Source organism: Eretmochelys imbricata, chromosome 6, assembly GCF_965152235.1.
Source record: "Eretmochelys imbricata isolate rEreImb1 chromosome 6, rEreImb1.hap1, whole genome shotgun sequence".
Lineage (NCBI taxonomy): Eukaryota > Metazoa > Chordata > Testudines > Cheloniidae > Eretmochelys > Eretmochelys imbricata.
In genome coordinates this window covers 8950403-8974133 of record NC_135577.1, presented here as the reverse complement: position 1 = coordinate 8974133, position 23731 = coordinate 8950403, and the positions used below count along the sequence as shown (strand labels likewise).

Here is a 23731-nt window from a genome sequence, read left to right as displayed (position 1 = left end):
ATTGATAGAGAGTTGCAGAGCCTCCCGTATGGAACCGTGGCTCACCCTTGGCCTCTCCCATTGAGTAAGGCACATCTGCCCTCTCTCCTCATGTGTCCCTGCCCCCCCTTCCACTCCTATGTGTCCCTGCATCCCCACTTGCATTCCACCCCTGGATCACTGTTACCTCACTAGCTCCAGTGAGACCCCAGGAGCCCTGTATGCTCCATTCTGTCCATCTCCCCCATACTCCTTGCCTCCACACCTGACTCCATTGTGAAGTATCCTCTGACCCCCTCCCCCTCAGTGGCTGGCTGCTCCAGCCGTAAGCCAGCTGCCCTCTCTTCTGGTGCCACAGCGGTCCCTAGTAGGAAAAAGGTGTAATTGCAGAATAAAATCAATTATTTTGGAGTGAAAAATAATATTTGGAGCACATGAATTTTGTGCTTGCGCAGTGGTGCAGAATTCCTCCGTGAGTATCGCATATGAAGTGACGTCACACATGTAATCATTGACGGGTACGGCAAAATCAAGCCCTAGGCACGGAGGTGCGTAGAGCTGTTCGTGTTCTTTCCTCAACTGTTCTCTCCTGTTAGCCATGCCCACAGACTACGCAAATGAGTCAAATCCCTGTATATGTCTCTGGGATGAACTACTCTCCAAGGACGGAGCCATCCAGGAGTGGAAAGAGACTTTCCATAGAGATCGTTCGAACTTCTAGATGGAAATTTCTGCTAGGGATGTAAATACTGTTTTAAAAGTTAACCGTTCAAACAAGTAAAATATGTCATTTAAAGGGTTAACCATTTAAGCGGCAGCGCCATCTAACAGAAATGGTATAAAATGTCCCATGTTGTTCAGTACGTCGCTTCCTCAAGTCAAAATGTCTGCATGAAGGAGATGTGAGTGGACCAGCATCAGGGAGAACACCACCTGCTGGGTAACAACTTGAGTTGGTTGCTGACAAGCACCCTATTAACTCTGTCTGTTCTAGTCCGGTCTTGGGCAACCACTGAGAAATCCATGCAGAGAACAGGCGTCTGGCTGTCACAGCACCTTGAGTGAAAAACCTGAATGAACTCCCTCTCCGTCTCTAGAACCAGCCTGTGCAACGGTGAAGCTGAGCTAGAGAAGTCACCTCCATGCCAGCTCCAATGGATATGTAGAAAAAAATCATTTTGCATATTTACATATTGGTTAATGAACCATATTTACATACTGGAAAATAAACTGACAACATGGTTGTGTTAAGCTAACTGCTTCGTATGTGAGTTAACATCCTCTGGGCGACTAAAATGTATGAGGCGCAGAGGCGACTGGCAGGGCCGTCCCTAGCTATTCTGGCTCCCTACGCAGCCCCCTCACAGGACGGGGTGTGTGGGGACCCAGGTCTCCATGACGTGGGGGGACAGCTGGCTTGGAAGTCAGGGGGGGAACATTAGAATCTTAAAAGACCTATTGGTTTTCCTAGGTGCCCATCCATAGAATTATAGAATATCAGGGTTGGAAGAGACCTCAGGAGGTCATCTAGTCCAACCTCCTGCTCAAAGCAGGACCAATCCGCAACTAAATCATCCCAGCCAGGGCTTTGTCAAGCCTGACCTTAAAAACCTCTAAGGAAGGAGATCCCACCACCTCCCTAGGTAACCCACTCCAGTGCTTCATCACCCTCCTAGTGAAAAAGTTTTTCCTAATATCCAACCTAACCTCCCGCACTGCAACTTGAGACCGTTACTCCTTGTACTCTCATCTGCTACCACTGAGAACAGTCTAGATCCATCCTCTTTGGAACCCCCTTTCAGCTAGTTAAAAGCAGCTATCAAATCCCGACTCATTCTTCTCTTCTGCAGACTAAAGAATCCCAGTTCCCTCAGCCTCTCCTCCAGCCCCCTAATCATTTTTGTTGCCCTCCGCTGGACTCTTTCCAATTTCTCCACATCCTTCTTGCGGTGTGGAGCCCAAAACTGGACACAGTACTCCAGATGAGACCTCACCAATGCTGAATAGAGGGAAAGATCACGTCCCTCGATCTGCTGGAAATGCCCCTACTTATACAACCCCAAATGCCGTTAGCCTTCTTAGGAACAAGGGCACACTGTTGACTCGTATCCAGCTTCTCATCCATTGTAACCCCTAGGTCCTTTTCTGCAGAACTGCTGCCTAACTATTCGGTCCCTCGTCTGTAGCAGCGCATGGGATTCTTCCATCCTAAGTGCAGGACTCTGCACTTATCCTTGTTGAACCTCATCAGATTTCTTTTGGCCCAATCCTCTAATTTGTCTAGGGCCCTCTGTATCCCATCCCTACCCTCCAGGGTATCCACCACCCCTCCCAGTTTAGTGTCATCTGCAAACTTGCTGAGGGTGCAATCCACGCTCTCCTCCAGATCATTAATGAAGATATTGAACAAAACCGGCCCCAGGACCGACCCTTGGGGCACTCTGCTCGATATCGGCTGCCAACTAGACATGGAGCCATGATCACTACCCGTTGAGCCTGACAATCTAGTCAGCTTTCTAGCCACCTTATAGTCCATTCATCCAGCCCATACTTCTTTAACTTGCTGGCAAGAATACTGTGGGAGACCGTATCAAAAGCTTTCCTAAAGTCAAGGAATAACATGTCCACTGCTTTCCCTGATCCACAGAGCCAGTTATCTTGTCACAGAAGGCAATTAGATTAGTCAGGCAGAACTTGCCCTTGGTGAATCCATGCTGACTGTTCCTGATCACTTTCCTCTTCTTTAAGTGCTTCAGAATTGATGAAACCATGAATGAAGTTTATTAATGACAAAGAGAGATTTTAAGTGAGTACAGCAATGAGGCATAACAGTCAGAAATGGTTACAAGAATAATAAAAATAAAATGCTGTCTAGTGCCTACTTGAACTAGGTTAGATTAGATTACTGACCAAACAAATGAGGCCTCCGCTCTGATCCAGTCTGATTTAAGTCATAGGGAATAGCCAGTGGCTCTCAAGTTTTCCGGACTACTCTAACCCTTTCAGCAGTGTGATTTCTATTGCGTCTGCCAAAGTTTCACCTCACTTAAAAACCACTTGCTTACGAAATCAGACATAAAAATACAAAAGTCTCCCAGCACACTAGTACTGACAAAATGCTTACTTCCTCATTTTTATCATGTAATTATGAATCAATTGCAATATGAATATTGAACTTGTATTTCAGTGTATAGTATATAGAGTGGTATAAACAAGTCATTGTCAGTATGAAAGTTTAGTTTGTACTGACTTTGTGAGTGCTTTTTGTAACTTGTTGTAAAACTAAGCCACTCTCTAGATGAGATGGTGTACTGCCTGGTGTACCCCCTCAGCATACCCCCAGGGGTATCTGTACCCCTGGTTGAGAACCATTGACCTGAGTGATTTGCTCAGGTCAGAGAGGGACCAAGTGGCAGAACTAGGAATAGAAACCACGAGTCCTGTAGTCCAGTCCAGCACCATAACTACAAGCCCAGCCTCTCTCCTTCATTCAAGGCTGCGAACGCCCCCTGTTAAGAGTTTTAATATATTTGTATCTTGTAATTTTATAGTGTTTTTAATGAGGTTTTATAATGTTATCCCCTCATAATCACTAAAATGGTGATTATCCAATATGGAGTCAGACATCTAATACGGTGTCTCTTTGCCACAAGCAACAAGACTCCATCTTGTTTCAGCTGGGTGGTGGTGGTTTTGCACCCTTTTTGAACTTTGGCGGGAAAGGGCAGCTAACAGGCCACTCTGAACTGGTTCTGTAACTGACAGTTTACCTCAGGTCTTCCCGTCACAGAACCGTTAAAAGGAACTGCGTGACGTCACCACAATGCTCTCCGTCACAGAGGCAGCCGATCGCAGTGGCGTTAGCACGGTCCTCAGATCACGAGTCAGCAAATCCTGAAAGACAGCTCATCCTCATCCATCCCATCCACGTACCTGCCGCATCCAGGGTGACACCTGTAACACCTCGGCAAGGTCGGGCCTGACCAGAGAATTCAAAAAGGCTGAAGCCCATGAGCCCAGCTGACAGGACGCAGCTACGAACCCTTCCCTTGATGGCCACCTCAGTGGATGCTTTGTCAAGACCATGCTCTTGCATTGCTCAGTGATGTTTGCCAGGTTGGTGTTGAAATCAGGGTTGGGTCCCCCTGCTGCAATGCACAGAGATGGAGCGTCACAAGGAAGATACAGCTGGGACCCCACTCGAGGGCAATCCTGACTGCGAGCCCCCTCTGCTTCAACCCACCACGATCCACTCCCCTCCCAGAGCCTGGGATAGAATCAAGGTGTCCTGACTCTGAGCCCTCTGCTATAACCTGCCATCCCCTTGCAGAGCGGAGATGGGACCCCGGAGTCCTGAGGCCCCTGGTGCCCCTCTCTGCCCCAAACTACCTGTTCCAGGGCCCTTCCCCTCTTCAGCCATCGTTAGCTGTTATCTGGGAAGGTGACAGGGCTCTGCAGCACTCCCTCTGGCTGGGGTTGTGTCACACAGACACAGGATCCATCCCTTCCTCCCCATACCTTTGTGGGCAAAGTGCAGGAGCATGACAAGCTTCTGGAAGAGCGGGTTGTGCTTGGCTTCCCGCGGGCCCTTGATGTTGTCACCGGCGGGGGGGGGCACCTGAGGTGTGCAGGGCCCGGCACAATGAGCGGGGGGCAGGGGCAGCTGCTTCAGTGCCAGCACCGAGGCCAGAACACGGCATCTGTATGGGGCACCTGCCCTCCCCATGGCACTGGGCAGTGATATGGGTGTGAGCTCCTGAAACACACAAACACACTACAGCCACGTGTGAGCTCCTGTAACGCTCATGAACACACCGCCCTCCCCTAACTCACACACAATTGTCGTCTAACACACACATTACAGGGGACCACACCCCAGGCTGTGATCCCCTGTAAGTAACACACACACCAACATCACACAGCCTAACAACAAACACAGCACACTCCACAGTCACCTTGTGATCTGTAAAACACTCACGTTACACAGCCTTCCTGTACCACTCAGACCCACAGACAGCCTCGGGGTTGATCTCCTCAGATGCACACACCAACCTCACACAGCCAATCAACAACCACAGCCCGACCCGTGTGTTACTGTGACACTCCCACGCTGCACAGCCTGGCCGAGGCCCTCTTGTACCCACTAGTCCCCGCCCCCCTCCCAGAGCCGGGAGAGGACCCAGGAGTCCGGGCTCCCAGCTCCGCACAGCACAGCGGGGCCCTGCGCACAGCCCAGGGGCGGGGACCGGGTTGTCCCGTTTCGGGCTCCTGCCGCCGGGGGACCAGGTGCCGCGAGCGCCCCCAGCGGCGGGACTCGGGACCCAGGCGTCCGGGGGCTGGGCCGGAAGGTCGCTGCGCTGGGGCCTCCCCCGGCTGCTGGAGCTGGCGGCGCATGCGCGGGGCTGGGCGCGGAGCGGGCGGGAGGCAGCCGCGGGGCGGGAGGTCGCTGCCCCGGCGGAGGAAGCGGCCGGGGCCGGAGCCGAGCCCGGCGATGGCTGCAGCGGGGCCGGCGCAGGTAGGACGCGGGGCGGGGACTCCCCGGCCGGGCGCTGGCTGGGGCCGGGACCGGGTCCCTCCCGCGCTAGTGACCCCGGGGCTGGGGGCTGCCGCACTCGGAGCGCTGGGGCCGGGGAGCGGCGCTGGGGGCCCCGGGCCGGGCGGACACGCGGAGCCGGGCGGAGGAGCCCCGAGGCGGCCGAGCCGGGGGCGGGAGCGGGCCCGAGCCCAGGCCTGGGGCGGAGGCGGGGACTCCGGCCGGGGGAGGAGCCTGGTCCCTGCCCTGGGATTCGGGCCCTTCCCAGCGCCCCGCCCCAGAGCCCCGTGGGGAGCCCAGGGCCGGTTTTGTTCAATATCTTCATAAATGATCTGGAGGATGGTGTGGATTGCACCCTCAGCAAATTTGCGGATGATACTAAACTGGGAGGAGTGGTAGATCCGCTGCAGGGCAGGGATAGGATACAGAGGGACCTAGACAAATTGGAGGATTGGGCCAAAAGAAATCTGATGAGGTTCAATAAGGATAAGTGCAGCGTCCTGCACTTAGGACGGAAGAATCCAATGCACCGCTACAGACTAGGGACCGAATGGCTAGGCAGCAGTTCTGCGGAAAAGGACGTAGGGGTGACAGTGGACGAGAAGCTGGATATGAGCCAGCAGTGTGCCCTTGTTGCCAAGAAGGCCAATGGCATTTTGGGATGTATAAGTAGGGGCATAGTGAGCAGATCGAGGGACGTGATCGTCCCCCTCTATTCGACATTGGTGAGGCCTCATCTGGAGTACTGTGTCCAGTTTTGGGCCCCACACTACAAGAAGGATGTGGATAAATTGGAGAGAGTCCAGCGAAGGGCAACAAAAATGATTAGGGGTCTGGAACACATGACTTATGAGGAGAGGCTAAGGGAACTGGGATTGTTTAGTCTGCAGAAGAGAAGAATGAGGAGGGATTTCATAGCTGCTTTCAACTACCTGAGAGGTGGTTCCAGAGAGGATGGTTCTAGACTATTCTCAGTGGTGGAAGAGGACAGGACAAGGAGTAATGGTCTCAAGTTGCAGTGGGGGAGGTTCAGGTTGGATATTAGGAAAAACTTTTTCACTAGGAGGGTGGTGAAACACTGGAATGCGTTGCCTAGGGAGTTGGTGGAATCTCCTTCCTTAGAAGTTTTTAAGGTCAGGCTTGACAAAGCCCTGGCTGGGATGATTTAATTGGGGATTGGTCCTGCTTTTGAGCAGGGGGTTGGACTAGATGACCTCCTGAGGTCCCTTCCAACCCTGATATTCTATGATTCTATGACTCCTGTCCCCAGCCAGCAGGGCCTGAGTCGCCGGGGGGCTGTGCGGGGTGGTCTCCCTGGGTCACAGCTGCTGGGCTGGTGGTTCCCCGGGAGCCGCTGCCCTAGAACCCACGTCCCCTGGTGAGAGCCCGGGCTGGGGCTGGCGCGGAGGGTGCTGAGTGTGTAACGCTTGTGCCAGCAGCTGCGGGTGGCGTTTGAGGATGTGGCTCTGTATTTCACCCGGGAGGAGTGGGAGCTCTTGTCCCAGCCAGAGAAGCAGCTGTACCGGAACCAGATGCTGAGGAATTACCAGGCCCTCGTTTCCTTGGGTAAGGACCAATTTCCCTTCATTTATTCACAGCTGTAAAACATTTGGGTTCCCTCGAGCCTTTGGCTGCCATGTGGCACCCTGTCACTGAGTGGTGGCAAATGCCAGCCCCTTTCAGGTCAGCTCGCTGTTGGAGGAGAACTCGGGGCTACAGAGCCTGGGGCTAATCTTGGTGTAACTGGTTTATTTGAATTACCTGCCTCAGTCGTGGCACATTCCTGATGGTAGCAAAGAGCCGATGAGCAACCATCTCTTCCCAGAATCCCAGCCAGAGGTTGACGGCAGCAACTCTGCCTCAGGAACTCATTCTAGTCAGACAAATAAGGCAGGGGGAAAACACTGCTGCTGCAACAGCTCCCTACCTCCCCCAAAAGAATGAACATCGTAAATTTAACAACTGTACAACTGAACAATGCAAAAGAACTGGAATGTCTGTGTAACGGTGACACCGGGTCATACCTGCCACGACACGTTGTGGCCGATTTGCCTTAATGACATGCCTGAAATGTTTCAACAGCTATAAGTCGGCAAGGAGCAAAGTTGCCTTAGTCCAAAGTGTGGGTTAAAAGAAAATCCATGTCACACAGTTGTCCTATGGAACGTAGTGCCACAAGATCGCGTAGAGGCCAAGGTATTAGCAGAAAGGGATATTTCTATGGAACATCTAGAGTTACTTCAGCAAGGATTTAAACTCGGCCCCCAGCGCAAAGTGAGAAGGGTTGTAGGTGTTGCTGATTCAGAGTATGAACTGAACTTGCCTGGCGGAAGACGGGAAGGAATCTCCTCTAAGGAAGGTTTATTTCTTTATTCTCCTGCTTGGAAACTCTTGTGCTTTCCCATGAAGCAGCGTGCAAGATGTCATGCCAGGTGCTACACAAACATAAACGAGACCCTGCCCCCAAAACTTTAGTAATAAAACTTTCCCCCAAAACAGGTTCTTCAGGTTCCAAACCGGACTTAATCCACCGGATCGAGCTAGGGGAGGCAGAGCTCTGGATCCGGGATGCTGAGATCTCCAGGGTAAACTCTGGGCCTGAGAGCCCCTCCTCAGGTGAGTCATAATAATCCAGTCCCTTCTGATTTACACACCTGCTAGCGAAGGTCTCCTTGATGTAGAAGGCAAAGGCAGAGCGAGATTCACTGGCTGGGAGCTGAAGAGAGACAAATTGAAGCTGGGAATTAGGGGCCAGTGTTTATCTGGGAGGGGGAATAAACCATTGGGAGAGCTCCCGCGATGGATTCTCCCTCACCGTATATTTATAAAACGCTTTGTTTTTTCCCTTTATATTGCTAGTTTAGTTTTGTTTTTTGCCTTGGCCTTTCTCATTTTCTCCCTAGATGCTTGTGGTGTTTTTTAATACTCATTTTTGAAATTTGACCTGCTTTCCATTTCTCGTACGACTCTTTTTTGAAGAGTCGCTGCAGCTCCACCATGTCTCGGCTACCCCAGCTGTTTAATGGAAAGGACACTGAGGCTGTGAGCAATGTTCCCTCTCATTTTTTCCATCCATTTGCAGAATCAATTTTGTTATGTACATCGAGTTATGTGTACCACCACTAGACACAAAAAAATCTACATATACTTTTTTTAAAAGTTACCATAGGGATTGTCAAGGTTCCTCCCCCACTCTGAACTCTAGGGTACAGATGTGGGGACCTGCATGAAAAACCTCCTAAGCTTATCTTTACCAGCTTAGGTCAAAACTTCCCCCAAGGTACAAAATATTCCACCCGTTGTCCTTGGACTGGCCGCTACCACCGCCAAACTAATACTGGTTACTGGGGAAGAGCTGTTTGGACGCGTCCTTCCCCCCAAAATACTTCCCAAAACCTTGCACCCCACTTCCTGGACAAGGTTTGGTAAAAAGCCTCATCAATTTGCCTAGGTGACTACAGACCCAGACCCTTGGATCTTAAGAACAATGAACAATCCTCCCAACACTTGCACCCCCCCTTTTCTGGGAAATGTTGGATAAAAAGCCTCACCAATTTGCATAGGTGACCAGAGACCCAAACCCTTGGATCTGAGAACAATGAAAAAGCATTCAGTTTCTTACAAGAAGACTTTTAATAAAAATAGAAGTAAATAGAAATGAAGAAATCCCCCCCTGTAAAATCAGGATGATAGATATCTTACAGGGTAATTAGATTCAAAAACATAGAGAACCCCTCTAGGCAAAACCTTAAGTTACAAAAAAGATACACAGACAGAAATAGTTATTCTATTCAGCACAATTCTTTTCTCAGCCATTTAAAGAAATCTTAATCTAACACATACCTAGCTAGATTACTTACTAAAAGTTCTAAGACTCCATTCCTGGTCTATCCCCGGCAGAAGCCAGCATATAGACAGACACCCAGACCCTTTGTTTCTCTCCCTCCTCCCAGCTTTTGAAAGTATCTTGTCTCCTCATTGGTCATTTTGGTAAGGTGCCAGCGAGGTTACCTTTAGCTTCTTAACCCTTTACAGGTGAGAGGAGCTTTCCCCTGGCCAGGAGGGATTTCAAAGGGGTTTACCCTTCCCTTTATATTTATGACACGCCCCCCCCAAATCTCAGCTAGGGTGAAACACTGGCTGGGATTTCTTCCTGGAGCTCTAGGAAAAACAGAGTTAATAAGACACATGCATCTCTAAATATACTACCAAGTACATAAAGACTAACAATATTTTCCACATCTCAAGGACGATTTTAACCAGTTGATTCTGGGAAACTTTCAGGGGAGAGTGCATCAGCCACTTTGTTAGAAGCTCCTGAGATGTGTTGGATGTCGAAATCAAAATCTTGGAGAGCTAAACTCCACCGAAGAAGTTTTTTGTTAGTTTCCTTGACGGTGTGAAGCCACTTCAGTGCAGCATGGTCAGTTTGCAGGTGGAAACGCCGTCCCCAAACATATGGGCGTAGCTTTTCCAGAGCGTAGACAATGGCATAACATTCTTTTTCAGTGACTGACCAGTTGCTTTCCCTCTCAGACGGTTTTTTGCTGAGAAACACTACAGGGTGGAATTCTTGATCAGGTCCTTTCTGCATTAAAACTGCTCCCACACCACGCTCGGACGCATCTGTGGTTACTAGGAACGGTTTGTCAAAGTCTGGGGCCCTTAGTACAGGGTCAGACATGAGTGTCGCTTTAAGCTTGTTAAAGGCCTTCTGACACTTTCCGGTCCACTGAACAGCATTTGGCTGTTTCTTTTTGGTTAGGTCTGTCAGTGGGGCAGCGATTTGGCTGTAGTGCGGTACAAATCGTCTGTAATAACCGGCCAAGCCTAAGAAGGATTGAACCTGTTTCTTTGACTTTGGGACAGGCCACTTTTGGATAGCATCCACTTTGGCCTGTAGGGGGCTGATAGTTCCTTGACCCACCTGGTGTCCAAGGTAAGTCACTCTGTTTAGGCCTATTTGACACTTCTTAGCCTTAACAGTTAGTCCTGCCTCCCTTATGCGCTCAAGGACTTTTTGTAGATGTTCCAGGTGGTCTGCCCAGGAATCCGAAAATATGGCCACATCGTCAAGGTAGGCGACTGCATATTCTCCTAATCCTGCTAGACCATCTGCAAGTCTTTGGAAAGTGGCGGGTGCATTTCGCAGCCCGAAAGGGAGTACATTAAATTCATACAGCCCGAGATGTGTGATGAAGGCTGACCTTTCCTTGGCAGATTCATCTAGCAGTACCTGCCAGTACCCCTTGGTTAAGTCCAAGGTAGAGATGAACTGGGCCCGTCCCAGTTTCTCTAATAGTTCATCTGTGTGTGGCATTGGATAGTTGTCTGGGCGAGTTACAGCATTTAGCTTACGGTAGTCCATTCAAAAACGTATTTCCCCATCTGGTTTGGGAACTAGAACCACTGGAGATGCCCATGCACTTTCAGAGGGGCGGATTACACCCATCTGTAACATATCCTGGATCTCCCGTTCTATAGCAGTTTTAGCTTGAGGAGACACCCGGTAAGGTTGGACTCTAATTGGGTGAGCATTACGTGTGTCAATGGAGTGGTATGCCCATTCAGTCAGGCCTGGGGTGGCTGAGAACGTTGGTGCGTAGCTAGTGCACAGCTCCTGGATCTGCTGTCGCTGCATACGCCCAAGGGTCATGGAGAGGTTCACCTCTTCCACACCACCACCACATTTCCCTTCGTAGTAGACACCTTCGGGCCACTCAGCGTCGTCTCCTCCCTGGGCTGTAAACTGACAAACCCTTAATTCTCTGGAATAAAAGGGCTTTAGAGAATTAATATGGTACACCTTAGGCTTTCGGTTGGAGGTGGGGAATGCTATGAGATAATTAACAGCTCCCAGGCGCTCCTGGACCATGAATGGCCCTTCCCACGATGCTTCCATTTTATGGGCCTGGAGCGCCTTTAAGACCATGACCTGGTCTCCTACTTTGAAGGAACGCTCTCTGGCATGTTTATCATACCAGGCTTTTTGCTCTTTTTGAGCATCCTGTAAGTTTTCTCTAGCAAGGGCTAAAGAGGTTCGGAGGGTGTTTTGTAGGTTGGTTACAAAGTCCAGAATGTTAGTTCCTGGAGAAGGTGTAAATCCCTCCCATTGCTGCTTCACCAACTGCAATGGCCCCTTAACCTCACGGCCATATACAAGTTCAAATGGGGAAAACCCTAAACTGGGATGTGGTACAGCTCTGTAGGCAAAGAGCAACTGCTGCAACACTAGTTCCCAATCATTGGAGTGCTCATTTACGAATTTACGTATCATGGCCCCCAAAGTTCCATTAAAATTCTCCACCATGCCATTTGTTTGATGGTGGTAAGGAGTGGCAACCAAGTGATTTACCCCATGAGCTTCCCAAAGGTTTTTCATAGTTCCTGCCAGGAAATTAGTCCCTGCATCTGTGAGGATGTCGGAGGGCCAACCTACCCTGGCAAAAATGTCTGCTAGTGCCTGGCACACACTTTTAGCGCTGGTGTTGCTTAGAGCTACTGCTTCCGGCCATCGGGTGGCAAAATCCATGAAAGTCAGTATGTACTGCTTTCCTCTGGGTGTCTTTTTCGGAAAATGACCCAGAATATCCACAGCTACTCGCTGAAATGGAACTTCAATGATGGGGAGTGGCTGGAGAGGGGCTTTGACCTGGTCTTGGGGTTTTCCCACTCTTTGGCACACCTCACAAGACTGGACATAGGTAGAAACATCCTTGCCCATTCCCTCCCAGTGGAATGACCCCCCCAAACGGTCTTGGGTCCTGTTCACCCCAGCATGGCCACTAGGGTGATCGTGGGCTAAGTTCAAGAGCTTGGCCCGGTATTTAGTTGGGACTACCAACTATCTCTGAGGATGCCAGTCTTCCTGGTGTCCCCCAGAAAGAGTTTCCTTGTATAAAAGTCCTCTTTCTACAACAAACCTGGATCGATTAGAAGAGCTGAGAGGCGGTGGGTTGCTCCGTGCCGCCGTCCAAGCTCTCTGGAGGCTTTCATCTGCTTCCTGTTCGGTCTGGAACTGTTCCCTTGATGCTGGAGACATCAGTCCCTCATTGGATTGTGGACCTAGGCTTGGTCCCTCTGGAAGCGATATAGGGGATGGAGCTGTTTCTGTTGACTGTGAACCGCTCTCCGCTGGTGCACTATGTTGGGATTCAGGCTCCGGCTGAGCCTCTTGTGTCGGGTTATCGGCTGCTGCCAGTTCAGGTTCGGTGGGGCCCTCTGGTGTTGAGGTTGCAAGTACTGGATTCAGTGCTGACACGGGGTCTGGTGTTGGTTGTTCGGCTGGTTCCGGTTCTGGGACTGGTTCCGTCTGGGTCTCTGGGACTGGATCCACTACTGCTGTTGCAGACATTGGCCTGGGGTCCGGGTCCATCACCTCTGACCGGATCCTGATAGAAGTTTCCGGAACAGAGCTAGGCCTCACGGCTTGTTTAGCCTGGCTGCGAGTGACCGTTCCCACCCTCTTGGCCTGCTTCACATGATTGGCCAAGTCTTCCCCCAACAGCATGGCGATGGGATAATCATCATAGACTGCAAAAGTCCACATTCCTGACCAGCCCTTGTACTGGACAGGCAACTTGGCTGTAGGCAAATTGAAAGAGTAGGACTTGAAGGGTTGAATCGTCACTTGGATCTCTGGGTTGATTAAATTGGGGTCCACTAAGGAAGCATGGATAGCTGACACTTGTGCTCCGGTGTCCCTCCACGCGGTGACCTTCTTCCCGCCCACACTCACGGTTTCCCTCCGCTCCAAGGGTATCTGGGAGGTATCTGGGCCTGTGGACCTCTGGTGTGATTCCGGTGCAATGAACTGTAATCTGTTGGGGTTCTTGGGGCAGTTGGCCTTTACATGCCCCAGCTCATTACATTTAAAACATCGTCCAGCTGACGGGTCACTGGGGCGAGGAGGGTTGCTGGAGAACGGGGTGGCGGGACGATAAGGGGTCTGGAGGGTTCTTTGGGAGGTAGGTGGGGCCTTGGGCGGCCCCCGGTAATAGGGTGTGGTCTGGGGTGGTCCCTTCTGGTCTCCGCTCCAACTGCGACCAGTTTTCTTCTTCTCTGCCACCTCCACCCATCTGGCTCCAATCTCTCCTGCCTCGATTACAGTTTTGGGTTTCCCATCTAGGATATATCTTTCTGTTTCCTCAGGAACACCCTCTAAGAATTGTTCCATTTGCATTAGGAAGGGCAAATTTTCTGGAGATTCAACACTTGCTCCTGATATCCAGGCATCCCAATGTTTCACAATGTGGTAGGCATGTCGGGTAAATGACATGTCTGGTTTCCACCTTAGGGCTCTGAACCTCCGACGACACTGCTCGGGTGTTATCCCCATTCTGACTCTCGCCTTGGATTTAAACAGTTCATACTTGTTCATGTGTTCTTTAGGCATTTCAGCTGCCACCTCAGCTAAGGGTCCACTGAGCTGCGGCCTCAGCTCTACCATGTATTGGTCAGTAGAGATGTTGTACCTAAGGCAGGCCCTTTCGAAGTTTTCTAAGAAGGCCTCAGTATCATCACCTGCCTTGTAGGTGGGGAACTTTCTGGGATGGGAAGTGGTACCTGGAGAAGGATTGCTAGGGTTTGTTGGTATATTCTGCCGGGCCTTTATCCTCTCCACCTCCTCCACATGCTTCCTCTCTTTTTCCTTCTCCTCCTTCACATGCTTCCTCTCCTCTTCCTTCTCCTCCTTCTTCAGCCGCATGAGTTCTATCTGTCTTTCATGTTCCCTTTGTTTTTCCTCAGCCTGAAATTTGGCTAATTCCAGCTGTAGTCGAGCTGCGGATTTGGTCATTCTAACCTCTCTCTGTTTTTAACTAACTTTACACCCGAGGTTTAGAAATAAACAAACAAAACTTGGCTGTAAAATTTTGCTGTGCTGGAATAGAATACCTATTCTCTGATAGTGATTGTCAGCCTACAGAAAAAGACAATTCCCTTGTCTCTGCTCTGGGCCCAAATTAAAGCAAAAAACCTCCAACTACTTGGAAACCTGCTTGCCCAGCCCAAAGAAAAAGCACATGGGTAGAACACACACCCCCTATTTACTTTTAGGAAGGAAAGAAAAGAAAAAAAAACAAACTCTGGGTTGGAAGACTGTGAATTTCCCTGCAGGAGTTAAGTACCCTGCCTCCAGGCAAAGAAAACCTGCAATTCACAAAGATAATCCCCTTTTGTCTCTGCTTGGCCACAAAGCAGAGAAAAAACAAGCTGCTTTCAGTTTCAGCTGCTTTCTGGACTTCCTTTCCAAAGGAAAAAAAAAATTCCTTTTTAAAATCTGTATTTCTAGTTCAAAAAATCTCAACTGGATCTCAAAATGATTTCAGGTTAATCCCACCACTATGCCACCATGTCAAGGTTCCTCCCCCACTCTGAACTCTAGGGTACAGATGTGGGGACCTGCATGAAAAACCTCCTAAGCTTATCTTTACCAGCTTAGGTCAAAACTTCCCCCAAGGTACAAAATATTCCACCCGTTGTCCTTGGACTGGCCGCTACCACCACCAAACTAATACTGGTTACTGGGGAAGAGCTGTTTGGACGCGTCCTTCCCCCCAAAATACTTCCCAAAACCTTGCACCCCACTTCCTGGACAAGGTTTGGTAAAAAGCCTCATCAATTTGCCTAGGTGACTACAGACCCAGACCCTTGGATCTGAGAACAATGAAAAAGCATTCAGTTTCTTACAAGAAGACTTTTAATAAAAATAGAAGTAAATAGAAATGAAGAAATCCCCCCTGTAAAATCAGGATGATAGATATCTTACAGGGTAATTAGATTCAAAAACATAGAGAACCCCTCTAGGCAAAACCTTAAGTTACAAAAAAGATACACAGACAGAAATAGTTATTCTATTCAGCACAATTCTTTTCTCAGCCATTTAAAGAAATCATAATCTAACACATACCTAGCTAGATTACTTACTAAAAGTTCTAAGACTCCATTCCTGGTCTATCCCTGGCAGAAGCCAGCATATAGACAGACTATAGACAGACACCCAGACCCTTTGTTTCTCTCCCTCCTCCCAGCTTTTGAAAGTATCTTGTCTCCTCATTGGTCATTTTGGTAAGGTGCCAGCGAGGTTACCTTTAGCTTCTTAACCCTTTACAGGTGAGAGGAGCTTTCCCCTGGCCAGGAGGGATTTCAAAGGGGTTTACCCTTCCCTTTATATTTATGACAGGGATATTTACCCCAGCCAGGAGACCTTAGGTATTTTGGAACTTACTAATTAAATTTAATTAAATTTAAGTGCAAGAGAAATAAAAATCATGAAATGCATAGACCAGTCAAAACACTAAAGTAACACATTGAGGAAGAATAAAATTTCAGAGAATATATGTGCATTATAGGAAGTAGCAAGAAGTAACAACAATATTACAACTGTGTGTTCGGAGGTGAGTGTGAAAGAGCCAATGAGTGTGTGTGTGTGTGTGTGTGTAATCAGTCTATAGTCAGACATTCACTGAAAGCTCTCCTGAGCCCTGTCTCCCCTGCCCTCACTCTGAGGAGATGGGGTACGTAGACTGGTGGGGAGGAGGAGGGGAAAGAAAAATAGAGACTGTGTGAGCTGGCTGCTGGGGAGGAAACAAGCACCTGGGTAGAAAGACAAACCTGTCCAGCCATAGACCACAACACCTTCTAGGCTTCCCACACCTCAGAAAATTATACCAAGGTAAGGGGCGCCCTAGAGATTTTTCAAATGGCTTTTCATGCCTCTGCCCCCTGCAAGAGCATCCCAGAGTCACTGGCCCTTGGCAGAGAAAGCGCTGTCTTCTCCAGGTTCCCACCCCACCCCCTCTCTACCACTTCACTTTGCATGTGACCTCTCAGACTGGAGAAACCTGTTCCCAGCGAGCAAGGAGAAAGCTGGGAATGACGCCGGGCAGGGTCAGTCACATAGGACTAGTGTAAGGTGACGCCATGCAGAGGCGCCATGGTGTAGAACAGATCTCTAGCACCTGCAGCACTTCGCTGTAATGCTCTAAAACTGCCCCGCGGGCCAGGCGGCTGCTGTGGGGGGAGTGGACACATTTAGGGGCCAGATTAAATTGTCCTGCGGGCCATGACTTGGAGTACCCTGGTGTATGGGCTGGCTGTGAGAGAGAGGGTGGCGGTATGGCCTTTGTCCCATCCCCTCTCCTCTTGCTCTTTGTGGCACGATACTTTTGTCACTTACATTGCTTCCGTGTCAATGCTTAGCACAGCCCTCAGCCCTAACGTGTCTGTGACTGTCTGTAGACCAAAGGCTGGGTGGCAGCCATTCACCCCTTCCAGCTCAGCAGTGCCAGGGAGCGGGTGTGACACAATACAGACATGTTTTCCAGGTTACATCACACAAACTCTGAGTGACTGGTCATCCCCTCAAATCCTTCACACACAGACACCCCCCAAAACCCTCATCTTCTTGAGGATTTTAGTTTAGTTTTAGTTTTGCACAAAGACTCAAACCTCAGGCCGAGAGTAAATGATTTCTTCAAAGGAATTCCTAGAAAAGGACTCGCTCCCCCACAGGAATAAGCTACATTGTTCTAAGCAGCTTTAAACTGGTCTCACTGCGTCCACATGAAGGGATTGTAGCCCCTCAACTAAACTAGTTTCAAACCAATATAATTATAACAGCAAAAATACTGAGGAACAGGCCTCATCCTACAAAACAGGAGAAAGTGAAGAACCAATACCACATAAATAAACCCCTCTGATTGAAATAAAGACAAAATCAGTTTGAAAACAAAACCAGGGTCTTGTTGTGCCAGGCGCTGCCTGTATCCTGGGCAGGCTACAATTGAAGCTTAAACCAAGACCCAAGACATGCATAGCCCCTGTGGGAGCAGGCGCTAGGTGCTGCACAAACACTATAGGGTAGAACCACCCAGAGTCAGGCTGCAGATTTCTTACAGCGTTTTGTATCAGAAATTATGGAGCAGTTACAGTAAATTTAGTAAAATCACAGGTCTGTAAATTTACTGTGACTGCTCCAGGATTTTTAATAAACCCTGCTGTCAAGGCTCATTCCCTGCTCTGGCACTTCGAGTGCAGAAGGTGGGGGCCTGGAAGGACTTTAAACCTTAATACTTGCCACTCCAGGCTTGTATTAAACTCCCAAGGTTAGAGATTCTAACCCTAGCCCTAACCGTGAGCTAACACTGGGATTCCCTCTGCTCTCTCCAGCAGGGCTCAGGATCCCGGGAGGAACGAGGACACAGTCTGAATGTGGAGAGAGCACGGCAGGAACGCAGAATCCCACAGCCCACAGAGGGATCCATGCACAGGACACAGTCCATCCCCGGGGCAGACTCAGGCAGAGACCGGACCTGGCTACACACCAGAGACTCCCCATGGGCCGGTGTCCCCATCGCTGTATCGACTGCGGCAAGAGGTTCAGCGACCCCTCCGCACTGACGCAGCACCAGTGCATGCCCACCGGGGAGCAGCCGTATTGCTGTGCTGACTGCGGCAGAAGATTCAGATGGTCCTCGGTCCTGAAAATACACCAGCGCACACACACGGGGGAGCGGCCGTATCGCTGCACTGACTGCGGCAAGAGCTTTGCAGAGAGCTCACACCTGAGAACACACCAGCGCACGCACACTCGAGAGCGGCCGCACCACTGTGCTGACTGCGGAAAGGGCTTTGCACAATTTTCGTACCTGAGAAGACACCAGCGCACGCACACTGGGGAACTTCCATACAGCTGTACTGAGTGCGGCAAGGGTTTTGCCCAGAACTCAAGCTTGAGAATGCACCAGCTCACACACAGCGGGGAGCGGCCGCACCGCTGCACTGACTGCGGCAAGAGCTTTGCAGCGAGCGCAAGCTTGAGAAGTCACCAGCGCACGCACACCGGGGAGCGGCTGTATCGCTGCACCCACTGTGGCAAGGGCTTTTCAACGAGCTCAAAGCTGAGAAGTCACCAGCGCACGCACACCGGGGAGCGGCCGTACCGCTGCCCCGACTGTGGCAAGAGCTTTGCGGAGAGCTCACACCTGAGAGCCCACCAGCGCACGCACACCGGGGAGCTGCCGCACCACTGTGCTGACTGCGGCAAGGGCTTTCATCGGATCTCAACCCTGAGAAGGCACCAGGGCATAGATACCCGGAAGTGGCTGCACCGCTGCACCGACTGCGGTAAGTGTTTTTCACAGAGCTCACACCTGAAAATACACCAGCGCAGACACAGCGGGGAGCGGCCGCACCGCTGCGCTGACTGCGGCAAGAGCTTTGCAGAGAGCGCAAACCTGAGAAGACACCGGCGCACGCACACCGGGGAGTGGCCGCTCCACTGTACCGACTGCGGCAAGGGCTTTGCCCATAGCTCAAACCTGAGAACACACCAGCGCACGCACACAAGGGAGCGGCCGTACCGCTGCACCGACTGCGGCAAGAGTTTTGCAAAGAGCTCGACCCTGAAAACACACCAGCGCACGCACACAGGGGAGCGGCCCTACCACTGTGATGTTTGCAAGAAAAGCTTCAGCAATGCCAGTACGCTGACCAAACATCTTCGCACACACACACGGGGGAGCAGCTCTACCGCTGTGCCAACTGCGGTAAGAAGTTCAGCAGTGCCAACAAGCTGACCCCCACGCACCGGGGAGCAGCTGTAATGCTGGACTGACTGCGGAAAGGGCTTTGCACACAGCTCAAATCTCTGAATACATCTGAATGGCCATTCCAGTGCACTGTCTGCAGAAAGAGCTTTGCACAGAGCTAATACCTGAGAATACACCAGCGCATTCACAGTGGGGAGCGGCTCTACAGGTGTGCTGACTGTGGCAAATGCTTTGCTCACCTGTCCCCAGTTGACTCCCTAATACCCCTCTGCCACCACCAGGGCCCGACGGGCTGCTGGCAGGCCTGGCACAGTGCCAGCAGAATCAGACCAGGGAGTGGTCCTGTCCCCATCATGCCCAGCAGAGACTGTGTGGGGCAGGGAATGGGACTTAACTGAGCAGTGTGGGGAAGAGCAGCCAGGTGGGGGGATTTTAGAGTAGATGGTCACAGCCTTCTCCATTAGGAAAGGAGATCCGTCTAGGAGGGATCCAGCCAGGTCTATCTCTATCAAACTCCCCCCAACACATATAGCTGTGCGGCAGCCAGGACAATCCTTCCCTACCCCTCCTCCATCCAGATGGGACTGAGTCAGGGACTTTCCCCCACATCTACCTCCGTTTCAGCCAGTGGGTGACTCTTGGGTGACATCTGCAGGGAGGGATTTGCAGTCCTGTCTCAGCATGGATTGAGCTGAGGGGCAGGACAGCTCAGTGCGTGAGATTGAAAGAAGACTCAGGAACTGCTCATGCCGTCTACTTTAAATAGAAATGCGATGCAGAACTATGTACCTAATGTGTAACAAAGGTCTGTCTAACCTGGTGTTTCTTTGCTATTAAAGAAGCTGCTGCATTCAGAAGCCAATGTGAAGTGTAAATCTTTAAGATAAACCAGCCCAAATGTACTAAGGCTTGACTGACCATGAGGCCTGATGAACTGTGTGACTGGTGGGTGCACACAGAGAGTTTTGCATTACTCCTTGGGGAATTCTATGTCAAAAAAAAATTCTGCACCCCATATTTTAAAATTCTGCATATTTTATTTGTCAAAATAACACAATATAATTGTGACAGGGCACCCCATAAGGCTTTATGGGGATATGCTTGTAAATGTCTATATGACATAACTGGAATGTGTTTTATGGTACATGTGCCATGTATCATATCTCTGTAAAGGTTATGATCTATTGAATCTATTCCTCCTATTTATATGCATGTGTCATTTTTGTAGTTCAAGTTATGAATATGGGCTGTGTACATGCTTGATTTCCGGGTAGCCTTGGTAAAAGTATTTTGTCAGTTTTCTGAGAGAAGTCTAATCCCAGTAAGTGCCCAATCAAGAACCACTTAAGCCAACAGTGATTTGGGAGACGCCAGTCCACTTCTGAGCTTTCCCAGGAATGTGGTGTGACTGCTAAGGAACTCAGTCTTGCAGGGACATGTGACTTGCCTGTTAGGATATAGATATTCAGGCCTGTCTGCAAAGGCCGGTACTTTAAGAATTTAGGTGTATTCTTATCACTTGGCTAGTTCTAGAGGCATAAAAGAAAGAAAGAAAGAAAGAATCAAAATCACTGTCTGCCAGTGTAAGGTCCTTCTCTTACTGTGACAGTCTGAGGCCCTGTTCTTAGGCGAAGGCCTTTGGCTAAGTGACAGAGGCAGTCATAAGCTGGGAAGCGACTGGTCACATTGAAATAAGGTGCTATTGGGCTGTTAGGAATACAATCCTGTCTTGATAGTGTCTGTCAGAGAAAGGAAAGTGCCTAGAAGATGTAAAAGGAAATTTAGGTTGTTAGTTTCCTGTCTGGTAAGAACTCACTTACCAATAGACACAGCTGGGAAACTCTTATGTCTTTATAGATGTAGTTGTGAAATCCTCACTTCTGTATTGTTTTGTCATTGTAGTTCCCACTTTGCTATTGTTTATTGGCATGGTCTCTGCCTGGTTCTGTGATTGTTTCTGTCTACTGTATAATTAATTTTGCTGGGTGTAAAGTAATTAAGGTGGTGGGATATAATTGGTTAGCTAATCATGTTACAATGTGTTAGGATTGGTTAGTTAAATTTCAGTAGAATGATTGGTTAAGGTATAGCTAAGAATATTACTATATAAATAATAACAGGAAGTTAGTTGGGATTCGAAAATAAGGAAAAAGGAACTTAGATTTAAGCTTGCTGGAAGTTCACCCCAATAAACATCTAATTGTTTGCACCTTCGGACTTCGGGGATTGTTGCTCTCTGTTCATGCGAGAAGAACCAGGGAAGTGGGAGAGTGAAGAAATAAGCTCTCTAACATTGCCCATGTGACTCCAAAACTCCATCTTGGAGCTGGATTCTACACAGGGGGAGGGAGGGTGTCCACCCACAAGAGAAAGTCTATTTAAACCCCTGGGAGACCCCTCCATTTTGTGTTCAGCTGGCTAAAGAGAGAGCCTCTCCACCCCCAAGGATACCTGAAAGAAACTGGAACAAGGGACAATAACTATAGGGGGTGTGAGTGACTGCTAGACCCAGGCTAGAAGGAGTCCAGTCTGTACAAGGAAGCTTACTGGTAGGGTTTTTATCTATATTCAGTTTTTATCACTGTATTAGAGATGGATTTGCATGTTTTATTTTATTTTATTAGGTAATTCACTTTGTTCTGTCGGTTACTACTTGGAACCACTTAAATCCTACTTTCTGTACTTATTAAAATCACTTTTTACTTCTTAATTAACCTGGAGTACGTCTTAGTACCTGGGGGAAGAGGGGGCAAACAGCTGTGCATAGCTCTCTATCAGTGTTATAGAGGATTCTACACAGGGGGAGGGAGGGTGTCCACCCACAAGAGAAAGTCTATTTAAACCCCTGGGAGACCCCTCCATTTTGTGTTCAGCTGGCTAAAGAGAGAGCCTCTCCACCCCCAAGGATACCTGAAAGAAACTGGAACAAGGGACAATAACTATAGGGGGTGTGAGTGACTGCTAGACCCAGGCTAGAAGGAGTCCAGTCTGTACAAGGAAGCTTACTGGTAGGGTTTTTATCTATATTCAGTTTTTATCACTGTATTAGAGATGGATTTGCATGTTTTATTTTATTTTATTAGGTAATTCACTTTGTTCTGTCGGTTACTACTTGGAACCACTTAAATCCTACTTTCTGTACTTATTAAAATCACTTTTTACTTCTTAATTAACCTGGAGTACGTCTTAGTACCTGGGGGAAGAGGGGGCAAACAGCTGTGCATAGCTCTCTATCAGTGTTATAGAGGGCGAACAATCTATGAGTTTACTCTGTTTAGGCTTTATACAGGGTAAAACGGATTCATCTAGGGTTTGGACCCCATTGGGAGTTGGGTATCGGAGTGTCAAAGGCAGGAACACTTCTCAACTGGCTTTCATTTAAGCCTCGCTGGGATGATTTAAGCCTTTGAGGCACGTGTTTCAGGCCCTGGGTCTGTGTTGGCGCAGACTGGCGTGTCTGGCTCAGTAAGACAGGATGCTGACATCCTAAGCTGGCGGAGAAAGCAGGGGCAGAAGTAGTCTTGGCACATCAGGTGGCAGCCCCAAAGGGGGTTCTGTGATACCAACCCCTCACAATAATCACAGTAGTTTCAATTATTTTGATAATTTATTTCAAGCCACCTATCGGCATCTATGTTCGTAACAATACAAACAAAAAAAGACTGAGAAAGTGATTTTTCACAAAGAGATTCGTTACTAGACCTTTTAACAGAGAACTTTGAGTAATAATTCATTTAAACTACAATATAGAAATGTATTTCCCGCACCCCTCAGAAGCAGTGCAAAGGCTTGGGAGAGCCAGGGGTAATGAAGGAGCTGAGGGAGAGGGAAGTAATTACTGGGAAGGAGCCTGGAGTGAACTTTGAGAGTTGTTGGGTGTGGGTGGGAGAAGTATGGAAGAGGGGGATTTGGGGGGGAGAGGGGAAGAGTGATTGATAGAGAGTTGCAGAGCCTCCCGTGTGGAACCGTGGCTCACCCTTGGCCTCTCCCATTGAGTAAGGCACATCTGCCCTCTCTCCTCATGTGTCCCTGCATCCCCCCCATCCTTGTATGTCCCTGCCCCCCCTTCCACTCCTATGTGTCCCTGCATCCCCACTTGCATTCCACCCCTGGATCACTGTTACCTCACCAGCTCCAGTGAGACCCCAGGAGCCCTGTATGCTCCATTCTGTCCATCTCCCCCATACTCCTTGCCTCCACACCTGACTCCATTGTGAAGTATCCTCTGACCCCCTCCCCCTCAGTGGCTGGCTGCTCCAGCCGTAAGCCAGCTGCCCTCTCTTCTGGTGCCACAGCGGTCCCTAGTAGGAAAAAGGTGTAATTGCAGAATAAAATCAATTATTTTGGAGTGAAAAATAATATTTGGAGCACATGAATTTTGTGCTTGCGCAGTGGTGCAGAATTCCTCCGTGAGTATCGCATATGAAGTGACGTCACACATGTAATCATTGACGGGTACGGCAAAATCAAGCCCTAGGCACGGAGGTGCGTAGAGCTGTTCGTGTTCTTTCCTCAACTGTTCTCTCCTGTTAGCCATGCCCACAGACTACGCAAATGAGTCAAATCCCTGTATATGTCTCTGGGATGAACTACTCTCCAAGGACGGAGCCATCCAGGAGTGGAAAGAGACTTTCCATAGAGATCGTTCGAACTTCTAGATGGAAAT

General features: G+C 49.4%; 1 protein-coding gene across 1 annotated transcript; it reads left to right on the top strand.

Moving 5' to 3' along the window:
• Positions 1–5437: 5437 nt before the first annotated feature.
• LOC144267031 (uncharacterized) lies at positions 5438–22234 on the top strand. The gene is given in 5 exon segments (XM_077820673.1): positions 5438–5494; positions 6949–7078; positions 8012–8128; positions 17684–19020; positions 19023–22234. Coding segments are annotated over 5 exon segments (1716 nt in total). The 5' UTR covers positions 5438–5470; the 3' UTR covers positions 19131–22234.
• The last annotated feature ends 1497 nt before the right edge of the window (positions 22235–23731 follow it).